Raw genomic sequence first — 22,970 nt, forward strand, 5'->3', positions numbered from 1 at the left:
CTCTTTATCCCAGCCCCTGAAAGACTACAAACAAAGGAGAATAGGAGGAGAAACTAGAAGAGAGATTGACTCCTATTCTCCTTTGTTTGTAGTCTTTCAGGGGCTGGGATAAAGAGAGAAGATCCAAGACAAATGATCACTGACACTTCGTTCAGGTGTTTCAGCAGAACGAAGTCTCTGATTTGGATGCTTCCACTATGACCACCCTAAGCACTTGACCCTCACACATTCTCAAGTCACATACCTCCACAGTCTGCTTGGCTGGGTGGTTCTCAAGTGACAGCAGCTCTGCTGTATCTTGTAGAGACCGAAACACATCCTGTTTCTCCTCCAGCTGCATTGTCAACTCCTGAAAGTTGAATTCAACTAGATGCAGTAAGTGCGATTAAGGGGAGAGGAGCAATAAAGAAAAAGTTGTGTTCCCTGCCCCCACTTTAAAGGAGCCTCCAACACAGGGTTAGTGCCAAAATGAGAGGAATAAATAGCACATGCCAGAGGATTTCGAAGAGCAAAAACGCTAGAATTACTGGACAATGATTTACAAAGTATATGGGGCCTGGGCCAGACCTGAAAAAGGAGGGAAACACAGGTGAGCAATGGAGACAGAGGAAGGAGATAACTTGGCAGGAGTGGCTGGTTCACGTCCCATACCTGACACACCCTGAGATCCCAATCAGTGACTCACTGGCTTTGCTCAGACTATTCCATCAGCCTACAGTGCCCTCCTCTGGTTTTATATTCTGTTAACACTACAGGACCCAATTTAGATGCTAGCTTTTCTATAAAGCTGGGTGCTGATCCTTGCTGTCACATTTGATCCCTTCTTTCTAAGCACTTTCTTTTTATCTTTATCATAGCCTGATTTCCATTCTCAGACAGTTTAGTGCATTAGAGCATTTACTCTTTCTTCTTTACTTTAGAAGAATCATATGCTATTCTCTAATCAGAAGTTTTTATTAAAAAAAATTTTTTAACGGTTATTTCTTATTGAGAGACAGAGCACAAGCATGGGAGGGACAGAGAGAGGAGACACAGAATCCGAAGCAGGCTCTAGACTCTGAGCTGTCAGCACAGAGCCTGGAGCCTGCTTCCGATTCTGTGTCTCCCTCTCTCTCTGCTCCTCCCCCACTCACACTGTACCTGTCTCCCTCTCTCAAAAATAAACATTAAAATTTTTTTTTAAAAAAGCTTCCTATTTGCAGAGTTTATAATATCTTTAAAAATGCTGAGATGTGGAAATACACTTAGAAAGAAAACAACCCCATTGTATTGACTGAAAAAGAACAAACGAGTGTTGTCGTTGTCCAATATTCAATTTCCCTTCCCGTCTTACAAATGAAGATATTTGGCCAAAAAATTATTAAATGAATTTAACAGAATTCAGAATATATGAAAAGCCAAGAGTATGCTTCAGTTAAACAACAGTAAGCCCTATACTAAATGCTTTGCCCATATTAGCTTAGTCAATCTTTTACACAAGTCTTTGAAGTGATACTATAATCCCATTTCACAGAGGTCCAGAGAGATTAAATGACTGGCCCAAGGTCACAGAGCCAGTTAGTGGAGGAATAAGAATTGGAACTCAGGTCTCTCACTCCAAAGCCTACCGTCCTAAACACAAAGCTATTCTGAAACAACTCGACTTGCAGTCCAATACTCTCATTGTCCAAGACACTGCCTTTCTAAACGCATTCTAAGTAAATTCATTTCTAGGACTTGGTTTCCCCTCTCTCCATGTACATTTCTCACATGCACAGATGCATTAAGCAGGGGGCTCCTATTTCTACCCAGAAGAATGCAAATCCAGAAATCCAAGTTCTCAAAAGATTAGCCTCTCTCTGTCTCCTGCTATTACATAAATATGACAGGTCTGTTGTGCTAGACTCACAGAGAAGTAATTTCTTTTGGCTGAGATATTGGGATTGTTGTCACTCCAATCATATGCGAGTTCCTCCTCCTCCTTCTCATTCAACCAGATCAACTCAGCTGTAGCTCTGGAGACAAATTTATGCAGGCTCTGAAGGTGCCTCATCCGGAAGCTGGAAGTTTCCTAGACAAAGCAGGGATTACACGGTTAGACTGCCAGGCTTTCATCTGTAGAAGATAGCACATGTGACATCAAAGCAAAGAATAATGCAGGAAATAAATTTAGCCTTGATTTTTCATCTCTGGGTGCTCCTCATGGACTCAAATTTAAATTTAGTACAAGTTTAGCACAGGACTCCCAGAGCCCTGGTCAATCCTAGCAAGAAGTTACAACTCACCAGGCTTCTGTGGGGCTCCCTGAATAAAGAATGATCCTAGGCCTGTCCTACTCTGGACAATCTTGAAAGATGGGAATGAAGAACAGATAGAAGAAGAGTCTCCTTCCTACCAACCTCAAACTTTTTGTTCTGGTGTCTCAAAGCATATACAGGCACTGCTTTGGTAAGACACGGAAACTGGGACAGGTTCTACTTAATTTAAACTTTCTGGGGCAGTGATTTCTGATCCACTAAGAAAATTGAGAAAATGTTGTAATACATATGAACAATTGCACAGTAAATGATATAACCTAATAAGCAGAAAACCAAAACAGGGCCAAACCGCAGACTTTCTGAATTAGGGAAGACAGTTGTTTGGAAGGAACTAGACAGTCCATGAAGAGAACAAAAGAGTCAAAACTCACCTTCAGTTTACAATACTGTGTCTCCAGCTTTCCAAGAGTTTCAACATAACTGGTATGGAAATTCTGGGACATTTTTCCCTGATAAAAAATGAAATAAAGATGTATTAGAGAAAGAGTAAGTAAACTATATGTACAGTATGTTTTCAACTATGTCTGCACATAGTTAGGGACTAATTACCCCAGAAACAGAAGTTGAGGTAACAGATCTCTGGGTCAGGTTTTAAAGCCTGGAGAAACACTGTATTTTAACTAACTTAAATTTAAATTAAAAAAAAAAAAATTATGGGTCAAACCAAGAAATAGACTCTTAATGCTAGAGAACAAATTGATCGTTACCAGAGGGGAGGTGGGTAGGAGGACGGGTTAAATAGGTGATGGGGATTAAGGAGTCTTGTTGTGGGGGCAGCTAAGTGTCCAACTTTGGCTCAGGTCATGATCTCATGGTCTGTGGGCTTGAGCCCCACATCGGGCTCTGCGCTGACAACTGCAAGGCCTGCTTGGGATTCTCCCTCTCTCCCTCTTCTCTCTGTCCCTTCCCCACCCCACTCAAAATAAATACATAAACTTAAAAAAAAAAAAAAACTTAAAAAAAAAAGAAAATGAAAGAAGAAATTAAAAAAATATTTTTATTCCCAAAAAAAAAAAAAAAAAAAAAAAAGGGAGTGCACTTATGATGAGCACCAGGTGATGTTTGGAAGTGTTGAATCACTGTAGTGTATACCTGAAACTAATATTACTCTGTTAGCTAACTGGAATTTAAATAAAAACTTAAGAAATAAAAATAAAAAATAAAGCCTGGGGCAGCCATGAGTGAGGGACGGTTTAGTGGAGTGAACACAGCTGAGAGACTTTGTGCTTCCAGTAGCTCTGGGAGGTTTCTAGCAAAACTTATGCCTGATGACTCCCAAACTACTCGGCTGCTTTTTTGAAGGGGAAAGTTGAAATTACAAATGGGAAGACAGAATGAGTGAGGGAGAGACTGAGTGAGTAGTTTCTCTATTCCAGCACGCCCTACAGGCAGGAGGTGAAGTGGAAACAAGATGAGGTTTTGGAGCAGGACTGTTTGGAAACTGCACCCACCATGCACTGATTCTGACCTTAGCTTTCAGAATTGCTACTCCTTTTAGTAAAAAGGGGTTAATAAAAATACCTTGCTCATAACGGCATTTCAAAGAGCAAAAGAGACACTTGATGTGGAAAGGGAATTTGGCGTAAAGTGCTGCTCATGGTTCTCATTCTTTTCCAGAGCCTCCTTCTCCCTAGAGACAGCTGCACTGTGCACGCTACCCCGTTACCCATCCCACCCCACCGCACCCCGCTCCGTGATAGATTCTGAATGCACACACCTCATACAGCCTGGCCTCTTTGACACTTGAGCCCAGTTCTTCCACATTGGTGTGGATGTGCTGTTGTGTCTCCAGCTGCAACTCCACACTAGGCAGGTCATTGCCCCACTCTGCTCGCTCCAGTTTCATCTGGAAAAGAAAAGATACGTATTTCATTGGTTGAATCAGCAAAAAAAGAAAATTTTCAGAACTGATGTTTGGGCAAGGGGGCTGAGGGTAGGAGACTGGGCAAGAGGACACCTAAGTCATCTCCATGACAGCCTCTTATAGGAAAACATGCCATTATCACCCCAAAGAGCTGGAGACTAAACTCCAACTCCTGCAGCAGGGGCAGCCTTTTGTTGCCGCATTACGGGATACATTCCTGAATTCACCAACCAGAAAGGTGTTTCCAAAGGCTGAAGGTTAACTTTATAGTTTAGGCATTTTCCATCATGAAGCTCTGCATTTCACAATCAGAGTGGATATAAGAAAGAAATATCTGAAAATATTAAACTTCATTCATGGCATCAACTATTGACCAGTGGCAGGTAATATTTAAATAGCTTGTCTTTGGATGTTTTTATTTGTCGCTACATGGGGAATCGGCCATCAGGGCATGGGAAGAATTTCATGTAAAACAAACGCATTAGAAGGATAAAAAGGACAGTATCGAACTTGAACCACTATTCTGGAATACATGCATGCACAGCCCCTCAGAACTGTGAGGCACAGCACTGCTTAAACTCCAGAGGGAAGACCAACAACAAAGAGTGAGGGTTAAGCTCCTCTGCTGATGAGGGAGTTTCAGAAAAGGTAACTGAGATTTATAGACTCTGTAATTTCTCCCATGAGCTCCACTTAGAGTACAGTTAACTGAAGGGAATGATTCCCAAAGGGCTTCCAATCAGAAAAGCCTATGCTATCCGGTGTGGGACTTTTGAGGATTTGAGCTGACCCTACCCATTTAACATTTGAGAAGGGGGCTTGGGTTCCAGGCAGCATTAATAATTTAGAGTTTACCCAAGGGGCACAGAGCATCCTGGCACTCCTAGACAAGCTGCTGGGTCCAGTAAACCTTAACACATTGCATAAGCATTTGGAACATACACCCACCTGCATTTCTTCTACCCAAGACAGTAGTTCATACACAAATCGAAGATTGCCTTCATCCTCAGAGGACGAGATAGACACAAGTTCAGCCCGAGTCATGGGTTTTCGGAACCAGGAGGTAGAGGAAGAATGGGTTCCCTTGGTCAAGGGTTCTGCCTTCAGATGAGTAGTGGTTAAAGTAGAGGGTGGAGCCAATTCAAGTGAAGTGAAATGGCCCTTCCTATACAAGTTTGTGCACTCTAGACGCAGGGTGACCAGCTCGTCTTGCAGACGCATCACCCTGAAATGGAGGAAGAGAAAAAAGGAAGACACTTAAATCTATAATACACATTTTTTAAGTGGGTTCCACAACCAATGTGGGGCTTGAACTCACAACCCTGACATCAAGAGTTGCATGCCAGCCAGGCGCCCCTGAAACGCACTTTTTTAAGATAAAATATTCCCTATCCGTTTGACAAGGATGAGGTAAAAATAAAAATGAGATCATATCAGGAAAAGTGTTTTGAAAAAAGAAGTGTTATAGGAACACAAGGTGGTTTTAACATCTTCGTCGTTCAGAGTTGTTGAGGCAAATGCCAAATTACAGTGTTAATTGGAGGGAGGCAAACCAGTATCTGTTTATGTAACTCCTGGATGGTACAACAGAATAAACATGGATTAGGGACCAAAAGACATGAGTCTTAGTCTTGGTCCTGTACAAACTGCGTGACCTAGGTGATGCCCATCCCCTCAATGGGTCTTAGTTTTCTCTACAAAATGATGCGTTCGATCAGCAGCAGTTCTAACCCAGATGTGGTACTGCATCCCAGTAGGTCACCCTGAAATACGTGTGGGTGTTATAAGAGGCCACAGTGATTAGGGAATCCTACAGGTACTCAGTGGGCAGGGCTTGCAATAATGGGCAAGTGTCCTCCACCATGAGAATTTTCCTGCCCCACATACCTGTAGTATCCCCACCAAGACATGGACCTCCAAGACCCAAGTTACAAGATTCAGTGCCAGACTCTTGATCTGTGAGCCTCAGCGATAAGCAAGCCCTCTGTCTGAGCCCCATGCTCCTCACCTAAAAGCCAGCTCTTCCAGCTGGTAGTAATTCTCATCCCGTAGGATCTGGAGGTCCACCTGCAGCTGCCTGATGAGACCCTCACATTCCTGAATGTACATGATGACATCTGACTCGCACTGTACCGGCTGTCCCGATTCCAGGTGAGCAGCGTCCTAAGACAGAAAAGGAGTAATAGGAGTGGGAGAATGCCAGTGCCCCACCCACGAGGACTGAGGGAGCCGAGTGTGAGGAAGTGACACAGCTGGATTTCTCAATCGTGAATCTGGACCATCAGCGCACAGGGTGAGAAGGGGAGAGACAACACAGACACTCACAGCCTGCAGTGTATTCTTAGCTAGTGTCAGCTTCTCTTCACAGTTCAAAGCACCATTCTGGATTTTGTTCGCAATCTGTAGCAGCAATTCCAGCCTATAATGAGGTAAAAACCGTAGTCACGTGCTGGGCTCAAAGCGGCCCAGGTGGGTAACATCAGGTTGCCATCAGGCCCTGAGCCCACCTCTCCACGGCTGGGCGAAGTGACTTCTCTCGCTCCAGCATCTCGATGATGAGCTTTCCCCATTCTTCCTCCACATCATTTGGGTGGTAACCTTGAGGCAGTTTAATCCGGCCAAACTCAATCCACACCTGAAAAATCCCAGAGACACTCTTTTAGTCCGAAAACACAGCCGTGCCCTCAGGCCCACTTTTACGTGTTCTTGACACATGGCTTCTTGCATATTTACCCAGCCATCAGCAGTTTCTCCTGTTGTCTAATAAGAGAAAAGAACGGAGTACTTAGCAGTACCTCACCTTGAGGTAAGAGCAAAGAAACCATCTCCAAAATACAGGGACTACTAGCTGCTCTAAATTTTTTCATTCCTTCTACGTTTTCCATAAATCCACCTGTCCTCTTACTAACTCCCATTCTGGAAAGGCCAAAAGCTCAAACCTACAGCTTCAAATTCTCTAGGAGTGAAAATATGGATGGAAGTCTCTCTCCTTTCCATCTTAGGGAGAGGATTCGCTTCCCTCTGAGAAACAGGAAAACTCATTCATAAAACTCAGTGTTTCTGAATAAATGTCACTTTTCAAAAGCCTCTTTCAAAAATACAGATGGATGATGCTACCCATTTACCATAAATTTTCAACACCAGCCTAAAAGTGATGTTGATTTGTCACCCTGAGAATATTGCTATTAATGCAGGTTGGGAAGAGCATGCCGGCAATCTAACAAATAACAATCAGGCAAACCAGCAAACCCCAAGAATCAGCAAAGGGTAAGTTTCCTTACCTCTAATAATTTATATAATTCCTCAATTCTTCCTTTTTCTCTCTCCTTGGCCAGAATTTCTGTTTCTTTGAAGTGTATATATTGGTTATAAAGTGCCTACAAAATTAATATTTGGTGAATGAATGGATGCATGCAAGCAACCTGACCCACTTGGTATACCACCTCACCCCAGGAGCCAGCAGCAGCGAGCTCTGAGGCTTAATCCCAGCATTGAACTTTATAAAAGACAATTTAGGTCTGTGACTTTACCTTTAGTTCAACAGGGTTCTGGGGAAAAGATTTATCTGACATCAGTATTGTATGCTGTTTGATCCAGGGAATGAGGGAGTCCACTCGGCTTTGGTATTCTTGCCACCTGGAGTCTACTTCCTATTGCCAAAAGGTAGATATCACACACCTTCTGATTAGCGGTACATAAGACAAGCACAGGAGACAGTAGCTCAGGCCACCCCAAACCACATAAAATCCCTTTCCTCTCACTGCCTACACAGCTGTTCAGTCTAATGCGTGGAGTCCCAGTTTCAGAGCTCCTCAAGGGCTCTCAAGATGGGATTCAATTTCCTGACACTAGAATAGTCTATGCTGGATGCTACAAAATTAGCAATATCTGGACTCATTCCCAGGGACCAAAGACAATGACCATGTATAAAGATGATGTGGATTCAGTTTGCTCTGTATAAAAGTGCTTCGCATACAGTGAGTGCTTGAGAAACAAAGTCTAATCAATGCATTCCGCCCAAACATATCAAAGCCAGAAGGTATTTTAGGAAAGTTTTCTTTTACCGTAGCACTGATCCCTTCTCCACCCTCAGGGACTTTAGGGAAGGCATCATAAATTGAAGACACGTAAGTGATCACAGACTTTTCATCTGGAGATGGCACATCCACATCTGAGAGAAAAAGGGAAAGAAATTTCTTAGAACAGAGGGAGCTGCCAGCAGAAGGACAATGAATATAAGCCAAACAAACTCAACACCAGTCCACCCTCACCTTCTGCGTCCAGTAAGCGGGTGACCCCCAGTCTTTCTGCTACTTCGAAAGCTTGCTCCAAATTCTCGCGGTTACTTTGGATTTGTACCCTTTCCATATCTACCAGATCAGGTCTGTAAAAGTCCACCAAGGCACGTGAAAGGCCTATACATCACACAAGTTCACACAAAGCAAACCTCTTAGAAGTACCCAGAGCTGGAATACACTAATTACATTAGAGAGAAAGCAAGACGTTTAGAAAGATACTAATCCCATTTTTAATTACATGCCAGGAACCCAGTGCTCCCTCATCCTAAACCCATAACAGCAGGTTGGTTGGATTTTATGGGAAAGCCAGTATAGGGTGAAAGCTGGGATGTGTTTATGATCATTAACAGTGCAATAATTTTAATTTTTGTCATCAAAATTCCTATCTTCCTCACTCATCTCACTCCAGCCAGCTGCTATTCCTCATCCACTCCAAGTAAGCACCCACTTCAGACCCTCTGCACTTGCTGTTTCCTCCATGTGAAGCCCTCTGACCCTAAGAGGACTGTGTGGCTCGCTCCTTTACAGCTCTGCTCCAGCACCCTAATCAGAGAGGCCATCTCCAGCCACCCGTCCCAAGTACAACAAACCCCATCACTCTCTACCCCTCTACTGCACTTACCACCATATAACAGAATGCATTTCTTTGTTCACTGCCTAATAAATAAACTCCATAAAAGCAAGAGCTGTTGTGGTTCTGTTCCCTGGTGTTTGTACCCAGTGCCTAGAGTAGCAGGAATTCGATACATACTCCTTTTTGAAGTGAGAAAATGAGTCAGAGTGTTGATCCTTGGTTCAGGGAAAAAGTGGCATTATAACTTATTGCAAGCAAGATGAGAAGAAGCTCCTCCAGGCACAGTGAAATCCCACTGCATTTACCTGTATCGGTGAATAAGTGCATTGAACATCTTCCCATCACTCCAGCAGGAGGAAAAGTTGGTACATTTGATCCCTGTGTAACCAGCTGTCACCTTCTGGGTCCACAGGAGAAGCTTCTCCTTGGCTGACATGTCCCCTGATTCTCCACTAATGTAGATGTCAGAGATCTGCCAAAAGATATGGCACGGGTACTTTAGCATAAATATGAAGAAGCCTTCTAGCCTTCTCTTCTTCATGCATATGGCTCTTAGAAGAAGAGGGAGATCGAAGGCTGGTACAACTTTGAATGACAACTCTAACAGATATTCACTCTGTTTGGTAGTCAGAGATACAAATTAAAACCACGAGAGGTCATTTTTCACCTATCAAATAGGGAAAGTTTTTTGTAATGATATTAGTTAGTACTGGAGAGAATACCTAACACTGGACATTCTCACATATTGTATCAGTGAGAATACACATGCCCTAACTCCTCCAGATGAAGTTTTGAATCAAAAGTCTTAAAATACACATATACTTGATAGGAAACCATCAGAGACACACACACCAAAAAAATTTATACAAGAATGCTTACCAACATATGATAAATGTTACAGCAAAAAGCTATAGAGCTTAAGCTCTAATAAGGGATTGATTGGTTACAAATTAATAGCACATACACAGGGTGGAATTGTTTGTAGCACTATAAAAAGGTATGCTTTGGCAAATCTTAATGACAAAAGAAAATGATCACTGTATGTTATGAAAAGAAAAAGAACGCAAACAATTTAATAGTTTTGTTAAAAGATATACAGAATACCTAAATATATAGTCATATGTACATACATATATATACATACATATACATGCACACAAGGTATGTGATAAATGCATATATGTACATGAGGGTAAATAAGGGTAAATACAGGAGAGAAAGACACCAAATGAATCATCACAGGTATCTCGTAAGTGGTAGCATTATAGGTGATATTTCTCTTTCCCAAATTTTCTACATCATGTACATTTTTATAAGAAGAAAACATGTTAGTTTACAAAACCCCCAAAATCTAGCACAGGAACTACTTAGAGAGAGAACAGTTTGGGAGAGAAGAAAGTGCATGCCTTTGGTTCCATGCAGACCTGGGTTTGAATCTCAACTTCAAAAACTGTAAGCTGGACCTCAGTCATAACATCTGTAAAGTGGGAATAATACCTACTACCTTTTCTCAGGATTGCTGTGATAACCGAGATTATATACTACAGCACCCAGCCCAGACATAGGGCTATGCTCAACAGAGTTCTGTTTGCTCTTCCTTGTATGGATGATGGTCTTCCTCCAATTCTTATTCCCACATAACACTAAATACTATCTTGAATTACTGGCTATTATTTCATACATTTGATCTTATCTCCCCAAGACTATATAGGTTTCCTGGGGAGCCAGTACCACAGCTAACAATCAGAACTATCTAAAATTCAAGAGCAGCCCCGAGAGAGAGAGCTCCTCGACACAGGGCATGTTCAAGAAGAAGCGGGGATGTTGTGAAAGAAAAACTTCCAACTCTGAAACTCAGCGATCACGTTGCTTCCGTATATCACCCACTGCACCTAGTGTTGTGTTAGTTATACGCTGGACATTTAACACATTTAATTAATGATTATTTAGTTTAAAAAATAAAACAATAAAAATAAACAAATGTATTTTAGGGTAAGGTCTACATAGAATCCCGAGACAGGCTACTTTTTAGACAGCAAACTTACTCATTAGCGAATTCAAAACAGTCTGTAGTATAACCAAACAAGTTTGAGCTCATATCAACAATGGTTGTCTCTCCTGGAGTGAGACTATGGATAATTTTATTCTCTTTTTACTTTTCTTTTATTCAGGCTTTAAATACTGAACATACTTTACATTTATAATGAAAGCCAGGAAACAATATTTATCAATAAGAAAAAGTAAAAGCCTTTGAGTCAGAGAGACAAGCACTGGAAAGGAGGTATTTACCAGGAACGTGACTTCACATAAATAAATGACCAAAGCTTCTTGCACCCCATCTTCCCTATATTTAAGATAAAACAATAACTTTATCATACAGTCATTATAAGGATTAAATAAAGCGATGTAGGTAATATGCCTAGAAAATGTGCATTTCCTTTCCATCATAATAACACATCATGCCCAGAACAACTTGGGGGCCAGGTGCTTTGGGCAGGGAAGGCACAAGCATGTCAACAGAACACCTGTCTCTTAGCTGTCTCCATCAGGTGCAGCACTGTGAATGGCGTAGCCTCCCTGGTCGTCAGTACATGGGAACAATCAACAATAAGGCACTTTCAAGTCTCTGAATACTAAATTTACAAACTCAACTCATAGCAGATAAGATTAAATCAGGTGAAGATACTCTAAAATTCAGGGGAAAAAAAAACAGGGCCAAGAACTTTCATACTTTATTAAGTATACAAGAAAGCTGAAGACTCCTAAATATTACTAAGATGCCTAAAAAAGGCTATGGGAACAAAAGAGCGTGGGTGGCCTTCACGGAGTTTGGAAAAGGGAAAGCCATAAGTGCTGCCTCCAAGACAGTGATGGTGAAATGGTGGCCTAACCAGCAGATCCAGGATTCCTGTCCCCTTGACAGGTGTATTTCTACAGGAGAAATCAGGCTGCCAAACTTTGATGATGCCAGCTAGTAAGATCAGCCTGCAAATCTGTCCTCTCTACCCACTGCCTCTTTGCTCTGACTCGATGTTCAGCTGACAACCTTCCATTATTATTTGCTCACGATACAGACATCCTAAAGCGACAAAATGCACAGAGTGGTCGATTCAAATACTGTACCACTTGGCAGTTATAATTCATAGTGTAAATTAATTTACATCAATTAATCTCTGGCCAGTATGATCACTGTGAATCAATCCCCTAGAACTCAGTCAACAACAAGTGTACCAAAAAAAAAAAAAAAAAAAAAAAGCAGAGTTGCAAAGCTGAGGGCCCAACAATGGATCATGGTACCCAAGCTATCATCCTGTGACTGCAGTGACAACAGCTCCTCTCTAATACCAATTCTATTCCAGTTCTCCTTACCAACACTTGGATGTGCTGATTTCAGTGGCCGATTTCAGTGGCCAGATACCACTCACCACTGACAGATCCCAGCGCTTCCACTGTAGCCGCTTCAGACACAGTAAGGCAAAACACTGCCGGGAACAGGACAGGTGGAAGTGAAAAGGGATACAATTTGAATACACAAGATGAAATCTGAGTATTTGGGCTATTTATTTTTTTAAAATCCCAGTTAGTTAATGGGTATTTTATGCCCAGTACAATCAGTCAATCTCTCTGGTGGCATCCTATCACAGTATTTTTGTATATTGCACTGAAAATAGTTCATTGAACAGCTTTACTTCAGATTTCCCACACAGCTATAATGAAACAGGGAAATGTCTGGATCCCTCAGGGAAAGGAAAAATACCCTGTTTGGACTAGGGCCCTTCCTAGACTGTGCGCTGGATGAGAAAAATAGGATTCTCATCACAACCATCTCAGCAATTACACTGGGCTTCTGTCCATCTCTTCATGTAACATTCACATGTGATGTACACAGTGCTGTCCTTGGGGCTATGCAGAAGCTTCTACCTTAATCTTCAAATACAGAAACCCGGCTTCAGTGTCAGAGAGCTCTCCCCCTCATCTGGGTTTTTAAAAATGAGCCATGTAGAGAGACAGGACAGTCTCAACACCATCCCAGAGACTATGCGTGCCTACCTGAAGTCTCTTTCAACCCATGCTTTCCGAGGCTCAATTAATTCCTTCTCTGAAGTGTATCTGGAAACTTAAGGTGTTCCTAATAATTCAGTAAGTATTTATTAAACAACATCTCATCTGTGTTTAACATTATTCCAGGCACCATGGAGAAGAACAAAAAAAGTCAAACACCATGTATTCATTCTGTTATTTCTTGACAACCACTATATAATAGGAGCTGTATTTAAGTTCTTTCATCTCAAGATAAAAAAGTCAAACACCGGGGCACCTGGCTGGCTCAGTTGGTAAAGCACGGGACTCTTGATCTAGGGGTTGTAAGTTTAAGCCTCACACTGGGGGGGGGGGTGGTGTATTTTTTTATACTTAAAAAAAAAAAACATAAAAAAAAAAGACAAACAAAAATTGTTTATTCTATTTTTCTTGACAACCACTATGTTCTAGGAGCTGTGTTGAAGTTCTTGGTATCTGAAGACAAAAACACAACCTTGGGCCTCAAGCCCAAGCAGTTTAGCAGGGGAGACAATATGCCACACAGATCAATGCTGTGACACAGATAAGCAACTAACCTGAAGGAGCATGCTGAAGAAGCTCTCTGAGATGACATTTATGCTGAGTTTCAAGACAGAAGTAGAAGTTAGCCAGTTGAAAAGAGGGAGATAAAAAAACAGACATGCTTGCCTTGAAAGAATTTAGGTGGCAGACTCCCTATCTTGCTAAAATAAAGCTACCCCATATAAGGTACTCCCCAATTTTTCCAAATGACAACAGATGGATGGAAGAGAGGAATGGGGAAAGGGAAGATTTGTGGTCCTCTTGCATATATAAACTTCTGGAAATTTTTTTAGATATATACACTTATTTATTTATTTATTTATTTTAATTTGTAATGTTTATTTTTGAGAGAGAGACAGAGACAGAGTGTGAGTGAAGGAGGGGCAGAGAGAGAGGGAGACACAGAATCTGAAGCAGGGTCCAGGCTCTGAGGTGTCAGCACCAAGCCCGAGGCAGGGCTCGAACTCACGAACCGCGAGATCATGACCTGAGCCAAAGTCAGACGCTTAACCAACTGAGCCACCCAGGTGCCCCTATACACATATTTAAAATTAAGTAATATATCTAATGCATTAATTTAGAATTAATGCCACTTGCTGTGATGAACACTGGGAAGTTGTATGGAAGTGTTGAATCACTATATTGTCCACGTGAAATATTACAATGTATGTTAACTAACTGGAATTTAAATAAAAACTTTGTAAAAATTAGAATGCTTTTTCTACTTTTCCATTTCATAAAACCATGTTATCAAATCTCTTCACATGCATCTTTAACATCAATGTCTTTTTCATCAATAAAGCTACTTTAATTAAAAAAAAAAAACAACAAAAGCTATTTTTGAGTGAATATTCTAGAAAACTTCACCTACATTTCTTATTAAAATTTCTGAGACACAACAGCACTTTTTTGAATCCATGTTGTCACTGGATATTCTATCCCCAGCCACAAGAATCCAGTTGCATAACATTGGATTAGGTTTTTTTTTTTCATTTATTTATTCTATTGGTATTTATTTATGGTTTCCATAATGTGAACACTTGCTGTGTTTTTTATAAGTGATGTGACTGATTTTTTAAAAGTTTTTAATGTGATTAAGACTTATACACAATTACATCCAACACTTCAAATTAGGAGGTTTATAGTCTGTAAAACAATAGTCTGTAATGAAAGCCTTCTTAAGTTTTTGGTCTTTTTTGGTTAACCAATTATGTCAGTTGATCCCTATAAAAGTTGATTATCGACTAAACTAGCAGATGGTGACACAAATTCATTCATCCTATTTCACGAGCTGTATTTCCAGTGGGGGCCCAATAACAAGAAAAACTTGACAAAGAGAATCCCTCTTTTCTGAAGGCTAATTTCCGGAGGGAAACAAAAATCTTACCATCTATGTAGCCATATGTGGGGGATGGGAGGGTCACATGAAAGAGTTATGCTGAAGGCCCCAAAGAAGCAACTGTAACATAGTAAACAGTAATATCCAGTACAGGGGCTCAGCAGAATGAAAATTCATCTGGGTTAGAGGGATTAAAAATCATACTTAAAGAAGTGTGATTTAAACTCATCCTTGAAGGATGTTATCAAAGGGACAGGGAAAAGAAAAGAATTCTAGGTAGAAGGTAGATGCCAACAAAGACTGGAAGTTGAAATAAGCTGAAACTGGAAAAGATGGTTAAGGGGTTGACCTGGTAAGATAGGTAGATTTGGGGGACCTAGGTGGTTCAGTTGATTAACCGTCTGACTCTTGGTTTTAGCTCAGGTCATGATCTCACAGTTCGTGGGTTCAAGCCCCACATCTGGCTCTGTGCTGACAGTGTGGAGCCTGCTTGGGATTCTCTCTCTTCCTCTCTCTCGATGGCCTTACCCTACTCATATGCTCTCACATGTGTGCTCTCTCTCTCAAAATAAATAAATAAACTTAAAAAAAAGGTATGTTCAAATGGAAAATTGACACAAGAGAGAAAGTCAGATAGATTATGGAGGGTTAGAATATCAGACTGAGGAGTTTGGACTTTGTAAGTCTATATAAGTCTCAGAAAACAGGACTGGATGTAGGGAGCAAACAGATACTTGATTCTCATGTCCTGAAGTTCCTAGCAGACCTCATTCCACTACAGAGACAGCATTGGACTGAAAAGTTCCATCCAAGAAGCAGGTGAGGGCATAGTGTGGTTGTTCATTACAGATGCCTGGCTGGTTACAGGGATCTAATTGCAGCTGTGTTTATTACCAGCACCTGAGTTAGGCAACAGTCATGGGGTGCACCTTTCAGCATTTAAATTCAGGGTCTAAACCCTAGGTCATAAAATATGTGCATCCTTCAATTCTACTAAATGCTGGTAAACTGCTCTCCAAACAGTAGTTCCACTTTATACTTTCACGCACGAAGAGATTTTTTCCATCACTCTACATCTTCATCTATACTTGGTATTTTCAGACTTTTTATTTTCTGATGGGTATAAAATACTATCTTGTTTTGATATGTATATCGTTGGTTACTACTAGTGACAGAGACGTGTATGAGGCATCTGGGTTTCCTTTTTAGTGAATTGTTTATTCCTGGGTTTTCCCCTATTTTTCTACTAGGGTGTTTACCTTTTTGTTTATTTGTAGGGATTCTTTAAATATTACTACTAATAACTAGCATTTATTGTGCTTCACTGTATTAACTCATAAAATTCTCACAACGACTCTACAAAGTATATACTACTGTTATCCTCAACTTACAAATAAGGAAATTATATCACAGAGAAGTTAAGTAACTTGCCCCAAGTTTCACTGCTAGTAGGTAGTAGAGCTGGAATTCAAATTCAGACGATCTGGCTCCACACTCCTAACCACCTTACTTATACTACATTTCATAGATTCTGAATATTAATCCTTTTTCAGAATATGCATTATGCAACCATTACCATTATTTTTCTTAACTTACCACTTGAAATGGAAAGTTTCAAATACATGCGCAAAGAAACTGAACAGTCTAGTGAACTCCTATGTACCCATCACCCACTTTCCACCATTTCAACTCACAGCTAATCTTATTTCATCTACACTCAACCCACTTCACACTCCCCTGATATTATGAAGCAAACCCACACACATGGCATTTCTTCCATAAATACTTCAGTGAGTAGCTCTAAAACATGAGGACTCTTTTTTTATCATTATCATTTTTAAGTAATCTCTATACCCAACGTGGGGCTTGAACTTACAACCCTGAGATCAGAAGTCACATGCTCAAATGACTGAGGCAGCCAGGTGTCCCTAAATCATGAGGACTCTTTTTAACATAACCATACCACCACTGTTACACCTAAAAATTCATGATTCTTTTTTTTGTAATTTTTTTTAAATGTGTATTTATTTTTGAGAGAGAGGGAGAAAGAGCATGAGCAGGGGAGGGGTAGAGAGAGGGAGACACAGAACCTAAAGCAGGTACCAGGCTCTCAGTTGTCAGCACAGAGCCAGATGTGGGGCTTGAACTCATGAACCATGAGTTCATGACCTGAGCTGAAGTCGACGCTTAACCGACTGAGCCACCCAGGCGCTCCTCATGAGATTCTTTAGTAACAATTATTTGGGGGGGTGGGGGTAGAGAGAGAGAGAGAGAGAGAGAGAGAGAGAGGGGCAAAGGGAGAATCCCAAGCAGGCTCCACGCCCAGCACAGAACCCAACTCAGGGCTCCATCTCACCACCATGAGGTCATGACCTGAGGCAAAATCAAGAGTCAGATGCTCAACCAACTGAGTCACCTGGGCGCCCGTAGTAATAAATTTTTGAAAAAAGAAAAAAGTCCTTTCTTAACCAAAGCTCCTTTCTTTTTTTTTTTTTTAATTTTTTTTTTTAACGTTTATTTATTTTTGAGACAGAGAGAGACAGAGCATGAACGGGGGAGGGGCTGAGAGAGAGGGAGACACAGAATCGGAAGCAGACTCCAGGCTCTGAGCCATCAGCCCAGAGCCCGACTCGGGGCTCGAACTCACTGACCGCGAGATCGTGACCTGAGCAGAAGTCGGACGCTTAACCGACTGAGCCACCCAGGTGCCCCAAAGCTCCTTTCTTAAAAAAAAAAAAAAAAAATTTTTTTTTAGTATTTTATTTTCGAGACAGAGAGAGACAGAGCGTGAGCAGGGGAGGGGCAGAGAGAGAGCGAGACACAGAATCCGAAGCAGGCTCCAGGCTCTGAGCTGTCAGCACAGAGCCCGACACGGGGCTCGAACGTTTCGTGAGATCATGACCTGAGCCAAAGTCAGAGGCTTAACCAACTGAGCCACCCAGGCGCCCCAACCAAAGCTCCTTTCTTAACTGTGATTTTAACTGCTACATTCATCTAATAGGATCATCTGGTTAATTTTGCTTTCTCCTCGCCAATATTAGTAAAACAATTCCCTATAATTAAAGAGGAGAAATGGGAAAGGGATACTTGTAAACTGAAAAGGCTGAGCCCAGATAATAATATACCAACCAATTTCCTCATCATTTCTAGCCCACAGTGTTACCTTACTATCACTCAAAATTGTATGGACTCTAAGGTTTCATGGCAAGGACACTGGTATACAGCCATGTTCTTCATTCAACAGAACCCACTAACAGTGTGGACAGGAGACTGGCATGGGAGCCAAGACAGGGAGGAGGAAGGGATTGTCAGTAATTTTCCTTGTTCCAGTAAGCCAGGTATTCTGGATACTGATGGCAGCTGGCAGTAGGGAGTCCTCCTGAGAGAAGGCTTGTGCCTGACACTCCGACCCAGCTCCAAATCCCAGTCCACTTATCATTCTGAAAACTGAAAACCATTTTTGTTAGCTGGTCCCTATCATCCCATTTCTGTGTTAACTATTTCCTGACAAGGGAAGTATCAACTATAACAGGTGAACAGTAAAGTAGACCATTTGTCTTCTATTATCTAAACCCCACACTCGGGGCACCTGAGTGGCTCAGTCGGTTAAGCATCTGACTTCAGTTCAGATCACGATCTCATGGTTCGTGAGCTCAAGCTCCACATTCTCTCCCCTTTCCTCTCTTCCTCTCTCACTCTCTCTGTATCTCGTGGGATTCTCTCTCTCCCTCTCTCTCATAAATAAATAAAATTTCAAAAAACAACAAAATAAACCCCACACTTGGCAAGAATCAGAGTCAGTTCCCATTTCTCTCTATCCCTAAAAGAAATAAAACCCACTGAGAAGTTTGTGTCCAGCCACAGCAAACCCAACCCTGGCCCCATGTCCATCAATACACCTTGGGCAATCAACAGGAGAGACGATAAAGCCTAAGTTATGCCAAGGACAGGCAGCACTCCAGAACTTGAACTGTTTCCTGAGGAGGGTTACTACTCTAACATATTAGAAACAAAAGAAGCACCAAAAAGCAAACAAAAAAATCAAGTCTGTGGAACTGCCAGCTGTCTCCTCTTTAGGAAGGAGCTGGAGTGTGACCAGCAGCAGCTGCTCCTCTGACCCCTGTGTCCTCCCAGGGCAATCACCCTCAGCAGAGGGAACGCACATTCCTGTTAGATGCTCCCACCTGGGGTCTCAACCCACAGTTTACAGGAAGCCTGCAGTGTCAGAACACGCTGCTTCTGTCTCCCTGGCGGCTGCTGTCCTCAAGGCCTGTGAACAGCACGCTGATAAGGGAGCAGCTCCCTGAAGAAGTTCCTGTAGAGATCAGTGAGGGATTCAGGCCTCCTGGCCTACAGGACTTTCATTCTGAAGGGATTTCACACTTATCTTGAGAAGGTACTTCTTATCTGTGATACGGGATGGTCAGTCTGTGGTCCCTGCTTCACACGATGGGCAAGGAGCCTCAGAAATGTGTCAGCCATCTGAGCTGATGCTCAGTCACTGAACTTTTCAGCCTGGGCTATAACTCAGTGGTCTGGCTGTGCCTGCTCTGGAAGGGTCGAAGGGATGGGATGCCCAGAAAATATGACACACCAATTTGATTCACATATTGAAAACAGCAAAAGAATCACACTGCTGTCAATACTGTCAAACTACAGAAAAGGTTTCTCCCACCAATCTTTTCTTTAAGACTCTGCACAGAGCTGTTCTGTGGAGATCCCATAATAGAAGTGCCTTGATCGCCTATGGACCATCATCAAGAATAGATTTTCATTAGGAGTTCTTTAAAATTTTACACTCGAAACTTTCTGAAAATCTCACACTCAATTACAAGCATGTTTCCTAAAACATTATGATGCCTCCAAACCTCAGCTTTAATACTAATGGTATAAAAAGAGCAATCAGTTTAGCAAAACTGCTCTATATCCACTCCATACAAAGAGCTCAAATACTCATACACTCCGCCTCAGCAGCCTCCACTGCTTTCCTTCCCACCTTCTCTGTCTCTTTCTCTCTTTCTCATTCTCTCCCTCATTCTCTCTCTCTCTCTCTCTCTCTCACACACACACACTTTTATACGGAGAAGTCTAAGATCTCCTTAGACTCTTGCCCAACCATATAATAAGCATCTTTTTTTTTTAAATGTTTTATTTATTTTTGAGAGAGACAGAGAGACAGAGCACAAGTGGGGGAGGGGCAGAGAGACAGAGGGAGATATAGAACCCAAGCTGTCAGCAGAGCCTGAAGCAGGGCTCAAACTCACGAACCACAAGATCATGACCTGAGCCAAAGTCGGATATTTAATCGACCGAACCACCCAGGTACCCCATAAAAAATATTTTCAATGGCCACATTTCCTTCCAGCTGTTGGGAGTCCTCAAACTCCATAATAACAAAGGGGACTGACATGAGCCTATCGATGGAGGAAATTCATTCCCAAAGAGGACATTTTAAGCACAGATCAAGCACAAGACATTGTGTCTCTATTCAGCCTCATGCTGTTGGGTTTGATATGCAGGGCACCAGTACGGAACGGAGGCCACATCCCTGGGCAAGGAAAATGCCCTATTTCTTCTTCCACCTTTTGCTGCACTGGGATCCTAAAGTTTTTATTTCTTCTACCACAGGAAGCTGATATGCCAACAAAAGTTCTTCAGTCATCAGTGAATTAATAACTTCAGTCACCTACACAATCACAGACTTACATACAAGACCCTGTGCCGCCCACTGTCTTGCTAGTCCCCTTCCCCTCACTGTGTCCAAATCTCTTGAATTCCTACTTACTCCTTGACCCTAGAAGCATTCACAGTGCCCACCACCATCACCACGGACACCCATGCCTTCAATATAACAACAAAAACTTGTTCAAGCCATAAACAAGTCCACCCAGAACACAAACTTTTTCTAGCCTTGAACCTTCAAACTATTCTAACCCCTCCTCTCTGAGTTAAGCTCCAGATAATTCTGTGCCCCTTTCCTCTAATGCTGCAATTAGGAACCCATGGAGGACCAGCCCTCTCCACCTATACAAATACCGAATGGGTGTTGTCATTAGCAGTGTCCCCACAGGAGTGGGATTACATCAGCCCTCGTAAGAACATCACTCTCCAGGGAAGAACATCACTCTCCAGGGAAGAGCAATCACACTGGGGTCAGCTGCCTTGGCCCGAACCCCTGCCACATTCCCTATGCCTTCTGCACTCATTTAGGAGATTCAGCTAGGCCTCCCTTCAGCCACCACACTACAACTTCCTGAAGCAGGGATGCTCATAAACAGACCTGCCTGAGAAAGTTAAGTACTCCCTAGCACTGCACTTTGAAAGATAACCCCGCCAGATAGCTCGAGCAATTATGCTGTGTGGTTACCCGGAATCAGGGATTCCCCAGAGACAACGAGACTTGGTTTCAAGCATCAAGGGGCAGATCTGAAATAGACTCCGCTTGCCAAACCCAGTCACTAACTCTCGGTACGTGACATGGGGTAAGTCTGCGAAGAAGCACCAGGATCCTCACTTCTTAGCACACTCCACTTTAGTAAGTTTGAGGGCCAGGAATCCAAATGTGAATGTAGTCCACCTACCTCCTCCAGACCCCATAGTGGGGTGTGACTTGCCTCCAAAGAAAGGGTACCATCCTCTTCAGAGAAGGATGTGGAGCTCTTTTCAGGCTCTGTGTCTCTAGGCTGGATCCCGCGAAAGTGTGGCCCGTCGCTGCCGTAGCCAGAGGAGGAGGGCAAAACGCTCACAGTCCTGCCGCTGATGGATAAATCACTCTGAGAAGTAGGCAGTCTGGGACCCTGGGGGGGCACTCGGCCCACATGGGCAGGTTCTGTGCATCTGTGACCTCTCGACTGAGCCGGCAGTGATGAAGGGACAGAAGGCTCTGCAATCCAGGCACCTGTCTGAGGGCCACTGCAAATACCCGCGGTTCCTGCCCCCACACCCTGGACCCCTGAAAGTTGGTCTGGAGACCCTGCATCGGTGGGGTGGTCTGTCAGGGGGAAGGTGCCGCTCCGAAGTCCAAGCTGAGCACCTCCTTTCCCCCCTGCAGTCTCCCCTTGCAAAGGCAGCAGCACAGCCCTGCTGTTGCAGGACGCCGTCCTCGGAAATTCCACCAGTTGGCTCACCGACTTCTCACAGTTCCTTTCCGCCGGGTTATCAAGCAGGTGAGCGATGACAGTCCTCCCCTCTTGCAGGGAATCCCAGACCCCTCCGGCAACTGATGACTCATTCTCCAACAAAAGGTGAGCAGTCTGGATCTCCCCTTGGAATCTCTCCTTCACCTGCACGATCATCCCCTGAGCACCCATCCCTGAGCTGGGGGCTGAGTCCCGAGGCAGTAAAATGTCCGAGGGGGGGTGCTCTGCCCCTCCTGCTCCTTCCTCCTTTTGGAGACTCACTGTTAACTTCGGTAGGGTTTCTGTCTCTTCAATTACTGTGGTTCCTTCCAAGGGTTCCTCCTCATGAGATACCTCTGGAGTAGGGGTTTTCTTCCCCCTCCACTTCCTTTTGAACCGAACCCTTTTCTTAGGAGATATGGGAGCCTTCTCCGGAATAGCTCTTGAATCTTTCGGCTCCTTAACACAGCCCAGTGAATTTCCCATCGCCTTCCTCTCCTAATCTCATCAAAAACGCAGCTAAGCCGGTCCTGGGATCCCAGAGAAATCCCAACCTTGGCTTCATCGGATTAGATGCACATTTAAAAACATGCACTATGCCGGCAATCCCTCCAATTCTTTCTCCCTCCCTCCCCGCCTCTCTGTCTCTCCCAGCCGCTGCCGATTCAGACAGCCATCTTACAGGCTCAGAGCTGCAACAAGACAAATTCAAAGCATCTCACTGCAGTTCAGAAATCACTTGACCTAAAAGCAGACAGAAACCGGATTGGCTGCAGCTTCCTCTCTCCAAATATGAGGTAATTGGAGCACTGCCCTCAGAAACACAAACAGAAAGCAAAAAGGAGCTAGAAACCGGGGGGGGGGGGGGGGGGGGGGGG

The 22,970-nt window shown here is 42.9% G+C and overlaps 1 protein-coding gene across 14 annotated transcripts in view; it reads right to left on the reverse strand.

Moving 5' to 3' along the window:
* Positions 1-22,970, reverse strand: part of MACF1 (microtubule actin crosslinking factor 1) — a 330,452-nt gene that overhangs the window by 149,620 nt on the left and 157,862 nt on the right. For all 14 annotated transcript variants that reach the window (XM_049617441.1, XM_049617439.1, XM_049617440.1 and 11 more), the window contains exons 6-18: positions 9,339-9,505; positions 8,433-8,545; positions 8,226-8,332; positions 7,692-7,811; positions 7,443-7,538; positions 6,669-6,796; positions 6,487-6,580; positions 6,170-6,324; positions 5,110-5,386; positions 4,015-4,143; positions 2,669-2,746; positions 1,889-2,050; positions 245-349 (exon numbers count right to left, since the gene is read on the reverse strand). In XM_049617441.1, coding sequence (XP_049473398.1) covers positions 245-349; positions 1,889-2,050; positions 2,669-2,746; positions 4,015-4,143; positions 5,110-5,386; positions 6,170-6,324; positions 6,487-6,580; positions 6,669-6,796; positions 7,443-7,538; positions 7,692-7,811; positions 8,226-8,332; positions 8,433-8,545; positions 9,339-9,505 — 1,731 coding nt within the window. The remainder of the gene's footprint in view (positions 1-244; positions 350-1,888; positions 2,051-2,668; positions 2,747-4,014; positions 4,144-5,109; positions 5,387-6,169; positions 6,325-6,486; positions 6,581-6,668; positions 6,797-7,442; positions 7,539-7,691; positions 7,812-8,225; positions 8,333-8,432; positions 8,546-9,338; positions 9,506-22,970) is intronic.

Source organism: Panthera uncia (genome assembly GCF_023721935.1).
Source record: "Panthera uncia isolate 11264 chromosome C1 unlocalized genomic scaffold, Puncia_PCG_1.0 HiC_scaffold_4, whole genome shotgun sequence".
In the NCBI taxonomy this organism is placed as follows: domain Eukaryota; kingdom Metazoa; phylum Chordata; class Mammalia; order Carnivora; family Felidae; genus Panthera; species Panthera uncia.